The sequence below is a fragment of the Dama dama genome, chromosome 14 (assembly GCF_033118175.1).
Source record: "Dama dama isolate Ldn47 chromosome 14, ASM3311817v1, whole genome shotgun sequence".
NCBI lineage: Eukaryota > Metazoa > Chordata > Mammalia > Artiodactyla > Cervidae > Dama > Dama dama.
The window spans coordinates 27,702,824-27,716,989 of NC_083694.1; the positions used below are offsets into that span (position 1 = coordinate 27,702,824).

General features: G+C 35.7%; 1 protein-coding gene across 9 annotated transcripts in view; it reads right to left on the reverse strand.

The window, feature by feature from the left end:
- CDC42BPA (CDC42 binding protein kinase alpha) overlaps nt 1-14,166 on the reverse strand; it is a 294,110-nt gene that overhangs the window by 87,205 nt on the left and 192,739 nt on the right. For 7 of the 9 annotated variants that reach the window (XM_061160196.1, XM_061160190.1, XM_061160188.1 and 4 more), the window contains 2 exons: nt 12,081-12,323; nt 11,723-11,833 (listed from right to left, as the gene is read on the reverse strand). In XM_061160196.1, coding sequence (XP_061016179.1) covers nt 11,723-11,833; nt 12,081-12,323 — 354 coding nt within the window. The remainder of the gene's footprint in view (nt 1-11,722; nt 11,834-12,080; nt 12,324-14,166) is intronic. The other 2 variants (XM_061160193.1, XM_061160195.1) reach the window with 1 other exon arrangement.

Consider the following 14,166-nt stretch of genomic DNA (forward strand, 5'->3'; position numbering starts at 1 on the left):
GACCATAAAGAAGGCTGAGCACCGAAGGGTTGAAGCTTTTGAACTATTGTGTGGGAGAAGACTCTTGAGAGTCCCCTGGATTGCAAGTAGATCCAACCAGTCAATCCTAAAGGAAATAAACCCTGAATATTCATTGGAAGGACTGGTGCTGAAGCTTCAATACCTAGGCCACCTGATGCAAAGAGCTGACTCATTAGAAAAGACCCTGACGTTGGGAAAAATTAAAGGCAGGAGGAGAAGGGAATGACAAAGGATAAGATGGCTGGATGGCATCACTGACTCAATGGACATTGAGTGTGAGCAAGCTTTGGGAGTTGGTGATGGACAGAGAGGTCTGCCTGACATGCTGCAGTCCATGGGGTCGCAAACAGTCGGACACGACTGAGTGAATGAACTGACTGACTGAGGAGTGTTAATAATTTTATGTTTCACATCTAAGTCTGTGATCTATTTTAAGTTAATTTTTGTGAAGGGTGTAAGTTCTATTTATAGATTTGTTTTTTTTGTATGCGCTGTCTGGTTGTTCTAAATCATTTGTTAAAAAGAACTTCTTTACTCCACTGTATTGCCTTTGTTTACTTTGTCCACAAGGGTCCATCTAGTCAAGGTTATGTTTTTTTCAGGAGTCATGTATGGATGTGAGAGTTGGATTATAAAGAAAGCTGAGCGCCAAAGAATTGATGCTTTTGAACTGTGGTGTTGGAGAAGACTCTTGAGAGCCCCTTGGACTGCAAGAAGATCCAACCAGTCCATCCTAAGGGAGATCAGTCCTGGGTCGTCATTGGAAGGACTGATGTTGAAACTGAAACTCCAGTACTCTGGTCACCTGATGCGAAGAGCTGACTCATTTGAAAAGACCCTGATGCTGGGAAAGATTGAGGGCAGGAAGAGAAGGGACGACAGAGGATGAGATGGCTGGATGGCATCACCGACTTGATGGACATGGGTTTGGGTAGACTCCAGCAGTTGGTGATGGACAGGGAGGCCTGGCGTGCTGCGGTTCATGGAGTTGCAAAGAGTCGGACACGACTGAGCGACTGAACTGAACTTGTCATAGATGCTGTACCTATATATTTTCTTGTCAATACAACACTGTCTTGATTACTGTAGCTTGATATAAACTTGAAGTCAATATTTCAACTGTGCTCTTTTCCTTTACTATTGTGTTGGCTATACGGGGTCTTTTGCATCTCCATATAAGCTTCAGGCTTAATTGATTGATATCCACAAAAGAACTTGCTGGAATTTTGACTTACATTGCAATAAATCTATAATTGAAAATAGGAAGAACTGACATCTTGATAATACTGAGTCTTCCTGTACACGAACATGGAATATCTCTTCATTTATTTAGTTCTCCTTTGATTTATTTCATTAGAGTTTTATAGTTTTCCCCATATAGATCTTGAGCATATTTTGGTATACTTATATTTCAGTATTTCATTTCTGTGGGTGCTAATATTAACAGAATTGAGTTTTAAATTTCAAATTCCATTATTCATGGCTAATATATAAAGAAGTGACCAACTTTTGCATATTAATCATGTACCTGCAACCTTGCTATAAATGCCTTATTAGTTCCAGGAGATTTTTGTTAATTTCTTTGATTCTCTACATAGACAATCATATCATCTGCTAACCAAGACAGTTTTATGTCATCCTTCCCAATATGGATACCTTTTTCATTTTATTTTCTTGTCCTACTGCACTAGCTAAGACATACAGTATAATGTTGAAAAGGAGTTGTGTGAGGAAAAATCATTGTTTTGTTCTTGATCTTAGTGAAAATTTTCAAGCTTCTTACATTAAGTATCATGTTATCTGTAGGTTTTTTGATAGATATTTTTGTCAAGTTGAGTAGTCTCCCTCTAATCCTAGTTTACTGAGTTTTTATCATAAATGGGTACTGGAGTTTGTCAGATGCTTTTTCTGCAGCTTCTGATATAGTCATGTGACTTTTTTAATCAAATCAATGATACATTATATTGACTTTTAAAGGTTGAACCAGCCTTGCATACATATATGGGATAACATCCCATTTGGTTTTGGTGTATAATTCTTTTTATATATTGTTGGATTCAATTTGCTAATATTTTGAGGACTTCTCCATCTATGTCTATGACGCATGTTAGTCTATGGCTTTCTTTTCTTGTACTTTTTCTGGTTTTGGTATTAGTATAATTCTGATATCATAGAATGAGTTAGGAGGTATTTCCTCTAGTTCTATCTTCTGAAAGTGATTGTAGATAATTGGTGTGATTTCTTCCTTAAATATCTGGTATAATTCACCAGTGAACATATCTGGGCCTGACGCTTTCTGCTCTCGAAGGTTATTAATTATTGACTCAATTTCTTTAACAGGCAGAGCCTTTTCATATTATTTAGTTCTTCTTAGTCTAGATATGGCAGCTTGTGTCTTTCAAGGAGTTGGTTCATTTATGCTAGGTTATCAAATTTGTAGGCAAATAATTAATTGTCCATAGTATTTTTTTGTTAGCACTTTTTTTTTGTTAGCACTTTAATGTACATGGGTTGCACAGTGATGTCCTGTCCTTCATTTCTGATATTAGTGTCCTCTCTCTCTTTTCATCTTTATGTGTTTTATTTTACAACCAAAGTTTAAAAATATAGCAGAAAGCATAGCAGGCAAAACACAGATTAAACATATTCTTTGCAAAAAATTTACCACAGAAAAGAAAAAATTTTAAAGGTAATTATAAGTATACAAAATGATGTAAGTTATATTGATAGGTAATTCCCCTTCTTTTCAAGTTTCCAGTGGAATTATTAAATTTATATAAGGTATTCAAACTTCTGAAACAAAATCTGGTCAAAAACCATATGAATAATAAAATCAGACTCATCTCAATGCAAATTTAACATAAAAATTTTCAATAAAATGTTAACATTTGTAACCTACTGCTGCACTGAAATTCAGCTATTATATGAACAACTTATTCCCAGAATGTAAGAATATGTTCATGCTAGGAAACTTAATATAATTTCTCTCAAATATAGATAAAGAGACTCCCCCCCCTTTTTTTCTTAATTAGCCTGGCCAGAGGCTTATTGATTTCATTGATCTTTTGTGGGTTTTTTTTTTTTTTACTTTAAAAGTAGGTTTTTATTGCTCACTTGAACTTGAACTTTTTTTTAAGTTAACCAATTTATTTTAATTGGAGGATAATTTCTTTACAATACTGTGGTGGTTTTTGCCAGATGTCAACATGAATTTAATAAGCTTTGGTTTCAATATTTTCCTGTTTTCAATTTGATAGATTTTTACTCTAATTTTTATTATTTTTCTTCTGTTTACTTTAGATCTAACTTGCTCTTCTTTTTCTAGTATCCTAAGGTAGAAGCTAAGATGATTAATGTTAGATCTTTCTTCTTTTCTAATATATGCATTCAGTGCTACAAATTTCCCTCTAAGTACTGCTTCTACTACATCTGACAAACATTGTTGTGTTTTCATTTTCATTTAGTTCAAAATATTTTTAAGTTTCTCATGAGATATTTTCTTTGACTCGTTTTATTTATAAGGGTGGTGCCTATTCCCAAGTATTTTGGAATTTTCCTGTTATGGTTTATTTTATGGCTTAGAATGTGGTCCATCTTGGTGGTTATCCCGTGTAAGCTTGAGAAGAATGTGTATTCTGCTGTTGTTGATATATAGGTGTATCCTTATATCCATATGATTGATGATGATGTTGAATTCAGCTATGTACTTACTGATTTTATACCTTCTGGATCTGTCCATTTCTGATAGAGGGGTGCTAAAGTTCCCAAGTATGACAGTGAATTTATCTCTTTTTAAAGCTCTGCACTTCTGTCAGTTTTTACCTCATGCATTTTCATGCTATATTGTTACACACATACACGTTAAGTATGCTAGGTCTTATTGGTGACAAACAATGCCTTTCTTTACTTCTAAAAACTTTCCCTACTCTGAATTCCACCCTGTTTGAAATTAATACAGTTACTCCTACTTTCTTTTGATTAGCATTATCATAGTTTCATTAAAGCCTTTATCTTATCAATCAGAGTTGTTTTCAACTCCTGGTCTGATCATTTCAACAACCCTGAGTCTGGTTCTGATATTTGCTCTATTCTAACTGTGCTTTTTGACTTCCAGTGCAATTTTTTATTGTTAGGTCACCATGATGTACTGAGTAAAAAGAACTGCTGTAAATAGGCTCTTAGCAATGTGGTGGAAGTTGTGTGGGGAGGGGAAGTGTTCTGGAACCCTAAGATTAGATATCAGTATGTTATTGAGCCTGGGCTTCTGGACTGTGAACTTAAGACAACCTTGTCAGCTATTCTTCCCCATTTACCTGTTGGACAGGGTGACTACAGTGGGCTGGGCTGGGTTATTTCCCTTCTCTCAAGTTAGTTAGGTCTGATAAAACCTCAGCAAGTTAGGTTCTAGTTGAAGACACTCCTTGTTAAGAAGGACAGACTGCTCTGGTACATTTGACAACTGCTACCCCTACTGTTAGTACAAGGGGTATTTTCCTCTGACACTGTGAAAACCTGTAGAGCTCTAGGAGGCAAAACTGATGAAACTGTGAGGGCTTCCCAATGATGAGGGTCCCCTCGAATTTTTGTATCTCAGACCTGTCTGCACTGAGCCACCAGCAATTTTTCAATTACAGTTCACGCTTCCCTGCACTGGCACTGCTTTCCTACAAGGGTTCCTGCTCTCCTAAGTTGAGATTCTCTTGATCTGCATGTCACTCTCTCCAACTTGGAGGGTAGGAGTTCATTCTGTGGTACTACTTTTCTTACAAATCTAAGAACTGTTGATTTTTCAATTTGTTCAGCCTTTTACTTGGTATTAGAACAAAGTGGTGATTTCCAAAGTTCTTACATGCTAGATTGGAAACGCAGTATTCTCTAAAGTTTTAAAAGATAGGATCCTATTATCTGCAAATAGTTTTACTTCTTCCTTCTCAGGTTGGATGACTTCTATTTCTTTTTCTTGTCTAATTCCTCTGGCTAGAACCACTAGCATAATGTTAAACTGCAATGGTGGAAATGGGCATCCTTGTCACATTCCTAATCTAAGGGAAATTTATTTTGGATTATTCATCATTGAGTATGATGTTAGCTGTGGGTTTTCCATAAATGCCTTTTCTCACATTAAGTACATTCCCTTCTATTCCTAGTTTTCTGAGAGTTTTTATCAGGAAAGAGTGTTGCATTTTGTGAAATTGAGATGACCATGTGGTCCCCGTGCTTACTTTGGTTCTTTTAATGTGATTTATTATATTGATTTATTTTCTTACATTTAACCACTCTTACATTCCTGGGATAAACCCCACTTTGCCATGGTTTATAAGCTTTTTAATATGACTTTGGATTTGGTCTGTTGGTCTCTTGTTGAGAATTCATGTATCTATATTCATTAGGAATACTGGTCTGTAATTTTCTTGTTACATTATTCATGCGGCTTTGGGATTACAGCAGTGCTGGCCTTAGGGAATGAATTAGGAAGTGTTCCCTATTCTTATATTTTGTGGAAGAGTTTAAGATGAACTGGTGTTAAGTCTTCCTTAAAAGTTTGGTTCAGTTCACTAGTGAAGCTATCTGGTCCTGGGCTCTTCTTTGTCAGGAGGTTTCTTATTACCAATTCATTCCCTTTGCCTGTTATAAGTCTGTTGAGACTTTCTGTTTTATCCTGCATTTAGATAATTTGCATGCTTCTCGATCTATCCACTTCATCTAGATTACCTTGTTGGCACAGAGTTGTTTAGAGTATTCTCTTATAATCCTTTTGCTTTTTGATGACAGGTGGCAACATCCACTTTCACTTCTGATGTTAGTTATTTGTTTCCTCCCTTCCTCTCTCTCTCTGTCAGGTCTAGCTACAGGCTTGTCAATTTTGCTGATCTTTCAAAGAATCAACTTTGGTTTCATTCTCTTTATTATTATTCTCTCCTCATTTTACTGAACTCCGCTCTAATCTTTATTTCCTTCCTTCTGCTAGCTCTGTTTCCTTTGCTCTTCTTTTTCTAGTTCTGTAAGATATAAAGTTAGGTTACTGATTTGAGATTCTTACTTTTTAATAGAAGCATTTACAGCTACACATTTGCCTCTGAGCTCTGTCTCTGCTGCATCCCATGTGGTGTTTTCATTCGATTAGCCTACAGGTATTTTCTAATTTTCCTTGTGATTTCTTCACTTGACCCAGGGGTTGGTTAAGAGTGCCTTGCTTAATTGGCACATATTTTAACATTCCAGTTTTCCTTATGATACTGATTTCTAGCTTCATTCTATGCTGAAATTGGAGTAGATACTTTGTGTGATTTCAGTCTTTTTAATTTATTGAGATTTATTTTGTGGCCTAATATCTGGTCTATTCTAGACAATGTGTCAATCTCACTTGAGAAGAATATGTATTCTGCTGTTGTTGCGAGGAGGGTTCTATATATGTGTCTGTTACTTACAGTTGGTTATATTATTGATCAAGACATCTGTATCCTTATTTATCTTCTGTCCATTTTTGGAAGTGGGGTGCTACAGTTTCTAACTTTTACTCAAGAACTTTCTCTCTTTTCAATTCTATTGAAAAGTATTCTCAATGCAGTAAAGATTCCTATCACCTTTGAAAGGGGCCAAAATAAGTTTCAAAATTTACATGTATATACCTTTAAATTAAGACATTCCCATTTTTAGAAAATATCCTTAAGAAATGATAATAATCCTAAAATATAATGATAATATCCTACAATTATGATAATAATCATAGTTAACAGTTACCGAGTCTTTACTTCGTGCCAGGCCATGGGTTAAGTATTTTGAATGTGCTAACTAATTTATTGGGTAGTTTTATTATTACCACAAATTTTTAAAAGATACAAGAGATTATGAGTACTTAATCAGTAGGTTAATAAATGTGATTTGAAGTCTCCAATGCAGTAGTGATTAGTAAAGGAAAAAAAAAGGGAAACTAGCAGATATAATGGTACTGAGAAGGAGAAAACCTGGGTTTAAATTGTACTCTGTCATTTAAGACTGTAAATCCTAAACTCTTCTTAATTTCACTTTCCTCAAATGCAAATAATCTCTAAGATTTCTTCCAGTGTGCACCTTCTGATTCTGGTTTTTAACAAAAGCATCTAAAATAGTGCTAGAAACAAAGCTGTCCCTGACTGAAAGTTATTTGAGATGGTTATGCAATGACTTCTATACACTAATTCTGTTCTAGAAGTCTAGATTTGTACGGAAGAAACATTTCTAATTTGGAAAGCTAAACAAGACCATGGAATCATAATTAATCAAAACAAAACAAGACAAATCAATCCCCAAAGCAAGAAATAAAATCTAGTTCATATTTGTATTTAAAGCAGAGAAAACTTACTTGCAACCACTATTATTCAATTTTCAGAGAAAAAGCAAGTTCTAGCCAATTCTACCACATCATTCATTCACTGATTTAACACACTTATTAAACAGGTATTAAAAATTTGGTCCTGTGCCAGGATAATATTATACCAGCCTATGCTTTCAATAAACTAAGTCATAGTTTAGATGGGGAGACATTTTGTGAATAAGTAATTATAATGAGCTATTATAAATTTATTAACAAAATTCTAAAGCACCACAGAATAAGGAATACTTAAACTTCCTCAGATGACATTCAACTTAATTCTTGTATTTGTTGGATGAATAAGATACTAGACTAGGCATGCCAGGAGTGTGTGGAGGTGGTGGCTGGCAGACAATGCTGAGGAAATGGGATATGCAAAGGTTAGAGTCAGGAAAAGGCAGACATCATATTCAGATTATAATTTAGTGTCATAGAAATATGATATCCATTTAATCATAATTCTCTCACTTTGACATACATAATAACATTATTATAGCTATTAGTAACTGAGCACATGTGATGTAGCACCTTACATACATATATATGTACTCCTTGTATAAAACCAACGAGATAGGATTTTACAAATGAGAAAATTAAAGTCCAAAGAGACTAAATGTTTTGTCCAGCATTAAACAGCAAGTAACTGATGAGGCCAGGCTTTAAAACCAGATAGTCCAACTCTAGAACTGGCACAAGGATTTCCCTTCCTAAGCACTTCTGTTGAGATGTTTCAGTTCAGTTGAGTTGCTCAGTCATGTCTGACTGTTTGTGACCCCATGGACTGCAGCACACCAGGCTTTCCTGTCCATCACCAACTCCTAGAGCCTATTCAAACTCATGTCCATTGAGTTGGTGATGCCATCCAACCATCTCATCCTCTGTCATCCCCTTGTTTTTATTATTTTTTTTTCCACAAAGTTTATTTTCTTTCCATTTATTTTTATTAGTTGGAGGCTAATTACTTTACAATATTATAGTGGTTTTTGTCATACATTGACATGAATCAGCCATGGATTTACATGTATTCCACATCCTGATCCCCCCTCCCACCTCCCTCTCCACCCGATTCCTCTGGGTCTTCCCAGTGCACAAGGCCCGAGCACTTGTCTCATGCATCCAGCCTGGGCTGGTGATCTGTTTCACCCTAGATAATATACATGTTTCGATGCTGTTCTCTCAAAACATCCCACCCTCGCCTTCTCCCACAGAGTCCAAAAGTCTGTTCTGTACATCAGTGTCTCTTTTTCTGTTTTGCATATAGGGTTATCGTTACCATCTTTCTAAATTCCATATATATGTGTTAGTATACTGTATTGGTCTTTATCTTTCTGGCTTACTTCACTCTGTATAATGGGCTCCAGTTTCATCCATCTCATTAGAAATGATTCAAATGAATTCTTTTTAATGGCTGAGTAATATTCCATGGTGTGTATGTACCATAGCTTCCTTATCCATTTGTCTGCTGATGGGCATCTAGGTTGCTTCCATGTCCTGGCTATTATAAACAGTGCTGCGATGAACATTGGGGTACATGTGTCTCTTTCAGATCTGGTTTCCTTGGTGCGTATGCCTAGAAGTGGGATTGCTGGACCCAATCAAAAAATGGGCCAAAGAACTAAACAGACATTTCTCCAAAGAAGACATACAGATGGCTAACAAACACATGAAAAGATGCTCAACATCACTCATTATCAGAGAAATGCAAATCAAAACCACAATGAGGTACCATTACACACCAGTCAGGATGGCTGCTATCCAGAAGTCTACAAGCAATAAATGCTGGAGAGGGTGTGGAGAAAAGGGAACCCTCTTACACTGTTGGTGGGAATGCAAACTAGTACAGCCGCTATGGAGAACAGTGTGGAGATTTCTTAAAAAACTGGAATTAGAACTGTCATCCCCTTCTGCTCCCACCTTCAACCCTTCCCAGCATCAGGGTCTTTCCCAAGCAGTCAGTTCTTCACATCATGTGGCCAAAATATTAAGAGTTTCAGCTTCAGCATCAGTCCTTCTAATGAATATTCAGGACTGATTTCATTTAGGGTGGACTGGTTGGATCTCCTTGCTGTCCAAGCGACTCTCAAGAGTCTTCTCCAACATCACAGTGTTCAAAAGCATCAACGTTCAAAAGCATCAATTCTTCAGTGCTTAGCTTTCTTTACAGTCCAACTCTCACATCCATACATGACTAGTGGAAAAAGCATAGCTTTGACTAGACAGACCTTTATTGGTAAAGTAATGTCTCTGCTTTTTAATATGCTATCTAGGTTGGTCACAGTTTTTCTTCCGAGGGGAAAGCATCTTTTAATTTCATGGCTGCAGTCACCATCTGCAGTGATTTTGGAGCCCAAAAACATAAAGTCTCTCACTGTTTTCATTGTTTCCCCATCTATTTGCCATGATCTTAGTTTTCTGAATGTTGGGCTTTAAGCCAACTTCTTCACTGTCCTCTTTCACTTTCATCAAGAGGCTCTTTAGTTTTTCTTCACTTTCATAAGGGTGAAATTTCACCACTTTCGTATGGTGAAATGCCATAACGGTGGTGTCATCTACTTATCTGAGGCTACTGATATTTCTCCTGGCAATCTTGATTCCAGCTTATGCTTCATCCAGACCTGCATTTTGCACGATGTACTCTGCATATAAGTTAAATAAGCAGGGTGACAATATACAGCCTTGATGTACCCCTTTCTCGATTTGGAACCATTCTATCGTTCCATGTCCAGTTCTAATCGTTGCTTTCTTGACCTGCATACAGATTTCTCAGGAGGCAGGTCAGGTGGTCTGGGATCTCCATCTCTTTAAGAATTTTTCACAGTTTGTTGTGATCCACACAGTCAAAGCCTTTGGTGTAGTCAATAAAGCAAAAATAGATGTTTTTCTGGAAGCTTCTTGCTTTTTTGATGATCCAGCGCATGTTGGCAATTTGATCTCTGGTTCCTCTGCCTTTTCTAAATCCAGCTTGAACATCTGGAAGTTCATGGTTCACATACGGTTAAAGCCTGGCTTGGAGAATTTTGAGCATTACTTTACTAGCATGTGAGATGAGTGCAATTGTGCAGTAGTTTGAACATTCTTTGGCATGGCCTTTCTTTGGTATTAGAATGAAAACTGACCTTTTCCAGTCCTGTGGCCATTGCTGAGTTTTCCAAATTTGCTGGCATATTGAGTGCAGCACTTTCACAGCATCATCTTTTAGGATTTGAAATAGCTCAACTGGAATTCCATCACCTGATTCACTATCTTTGTTTGTAGTGATGCTTCCTAAGGCCCACTTGACTTCACATTCCAGGATGTCTGGCTCTAGGTAAGTGATAGCACCATCGTGGTTATCTGGGTCATGATGATCTTTTTGTATCGTTTTTCTGTGTATTCTTGCCACCTCTTCTTAATTTCTGCTTCTTTTAGGTCCATACCATTTCTGTCATTTATTGTGCTCATCTTTGCATGAAGTGTTCCCTTGGTGTCTCTAATTTTCTTGAAGAGATCTCTAGTCTTTCCCATTCTATTGTTTTCCTCTATTTCTTTGCATTGATCACTGAGGAAGGGTTTCTTATCTCTCCTTGCTGTTCTTTGGAACTCTACATTTAGTTGCATATATCTTTTCTTTTCTCCTTTGCCTTTAGCTTCTCGTCTTTTCTCAGCTATTTGTGAGGCCTCAGCAGACCACCATTTTGCCTTTTTACATTTCTTTTTCTTGGGGATGGTCTTGATCACTGCCTTCTGTATGTCACGAACCTCTGTCCATAGTTCTTCTGGCACTCTGACTATCAGATCTAATCCCTTGAATCTACTTGTCACTTCCACTGTATAATCCTAAGGGATTTGATTTAGGTCATACCTGAATGGTCTAGTGGTTTTCCCTACTTTCTTCAATTTAAGTCTGAATTTGACAATAAGGAGTTCATGATCTGAGCCACAGTCAGCTCCTGGTCTTGTTTTTGCTGACTGTATAGATCTTCTCCATCTTCGGCTGCAAAGAATATAATCAATCTGATTTTGGTATTGACCATTTGGTGATGACCATGTGTAGACAAGACAGATGGTCTAAGACATCTAACCATGCCTCCCATGAGATTACCATTACCAATGTATCTCACCCAGGTATGCAGACCTTCATAAATATTTTAACTCCTTCCTAACAGATTTCTCCACTAAACAGAGCCTTTCCTTTCCTTGCAGCATGATTAAGAAGTCTAACCAGCTTTCTGCTGATGAGAATTAAGAATACTATGTTTGAAGGGTAGCTAGTTTTTACTCCATACCAAAAGAAGCACACAACTAGTAATCCTGTTAAGCATAAAGGGGAGAAAATTAATTCAACTTGATAAATATGAAATCAAAAGTTACCTTCAGTCCCTCTAGTTCATTCTCCAGTTGCTTAGAATAGTGCTCACTCTGTTCACGCAATTTCCTGTCTTTAGATGCTTCAGCAGCCACAGCTTCTGTACGAACTTCCAGCTTTTAAAGGAAAATGAAAAGAGCCAATTTTATGATTATAATTGTTTCTCTAAAATGTTTTCCCCACAAGAATTTACCTTGCAATAGGGAGATAACTCAAATGTTGAAATTCATATTAAATAACATTATCAAACTAAAAAAAAAACTTTTTTCAAAAATTAAATGAAATATATATTATTTCACTAGTCTGAAAAAGCAGCTTTAATCACTACCCCATGGCCACTACAAAATTTGCCTGACTACTAACCTCTTTTTTGGCTCTTTCTGTTCTGCGCAGTTCTTGCCTTAAGCTTTCAACTTTTTGCATCACCAGGTCCACCTCTTCTTCCTTATCTCGGACATGGCGAGCAAGTTTCTGTTTTTGGGTGTGCAATTCTGTTAGCCGCTCATTGATCTCCATGAATTCCTGCATGGCCAGTTTCCTCTGACAGTGTGCGTCTTTCAGCTCTTTGGATTGGTTTTTTAATCGCTCACTAGCCTGGACTAGTTCCTACAGTTTTGTAAAAAGAATATAAGTTACCAATTCTGCAACCTAGGGACCAAATTTGGCCATCAAATTAGCTATCATGAAGCCAAGAAGAGCCAAAATTATTCACCTTGGAATAAAATTAAAAGAAATGAACTACTTTTGAACAGATGCTAGTAGCATGGTACTCTGTTCTTATTTTCAATTTCTTATGCTAACATTTTAACTGAAAAGATATAACCTGATTTATCTTAGTTTCAATAAATAAATGATACAGAAATAAAAGATACAATGATCAAAATAAAGATTTTGTGAAATGTAATGGCTATCTGTAAGGTTTAAAAAATTATATCAAATGATTACAAATGATAAAAACAAGGGTTATATTTGATGTGGGGACTTGGGCCAGCAGCAAATAGAAAAGCTAAACTCTCTAATTAAAGTGAGAAACTTAGAAGGGGCTAAAGTAGACTTGGGTCAGTAGAATCACCTGCCTCCCAGCAAAAAGAAATGCAAATCTTCTTTGAGGAAAAGAGTCTCAATGAAATCTAGGGTATGTTTTTTAAGAGCATACAAATATGAGCTCACAACCATAGATTATCCAAACACCCAAAGGAAAAACAACTATAAATAAACATTACAAACAATAAAAATAAACCCCAATGTATTTGACTATTAGAATTATCAGATACTAATAGATTGCTATATATAAAATGAAGAAATGAAAGGAAATTATAAAAACAGGAAAATGACAAAGGACTAAAATGATCAGGCAAAAAGACTATTGAAGATGTTTATAAAACAATTTTATAGAGCATTTAGAAGTGAAAAAAATAAGAGAGGTTATAATCACAAATCTAGAAGAAATCAAAAAAGATAAAAGGATGCAATGAAATAGTTTAATCCAATAAACTTTTCAACTTGTGAAATGAACAGATTCCTACAAAACTAAATTTATCAAAACTGTTTCAAGAAGAAATAGAATGCCTGAATAGTTCTATAACAATTAAAGTAACCAAACCAATAGCTAACAAAATTTCCTCATCCCCCCAGTGTGAAAGAAATCTCTAGGCTCATATGATTTTACAGATGATTCCCAGTGTTTCACGGAACAAAATGTTTCTATTATACAAATTTTTCTAGAGAACAGAAAAAGAGGCAGTGCTACTCAGCTAATTCTATGAGACCAGTATAATCTTTATATACATATATTTTTTTTTTAAAAGAAAGATAATTTGTTTTCTTTAGTAAGAAAACAAATTTAAAAATCCTAAAAAAATGACATTAGCAAATAAGTTCAGTGATATATATAAAGTGGATAAACATGAATTCTGGAATTCAACTCCCTGTGGTGAAATTCCAGTTTGCCCACTTTCTAGCTCTATGATCTTGAACAAATGCACTTAGCTTCTTTGTGTGGGATCTCACCATTTATATAAATACTATAACTACTGCTGCTACTACTATTATACCTTAATACCTAAATCACAGGGGTCTGTAAAAGATTAAATGATCTAATATATATAAAGCATTTAAAACAGTACTATTAGAACAGATACAACATAACTGCTTCCTGTATTATCATATTAATATTTAGCAGACAATATATGGGTAATATAATTTTAACCCAGAAAAGCAAAAATGTTTTAACATTAGAAAACGTCTATAAACATAAGTCAGAAAACCAATTGATTAAAGGAGAACAATGATATAATTCCATCAATAGGTATTAACAAATTCCTAGAAATCTGCTGTAGTACTGTGCAAAAAAACACATTTAATAAATTCAATACCCATTTTGATCAAAATGATTAGCAAAATAAGAACAGAAGATAACTTTCACCAAAAACTTAGAGAAAACATTATT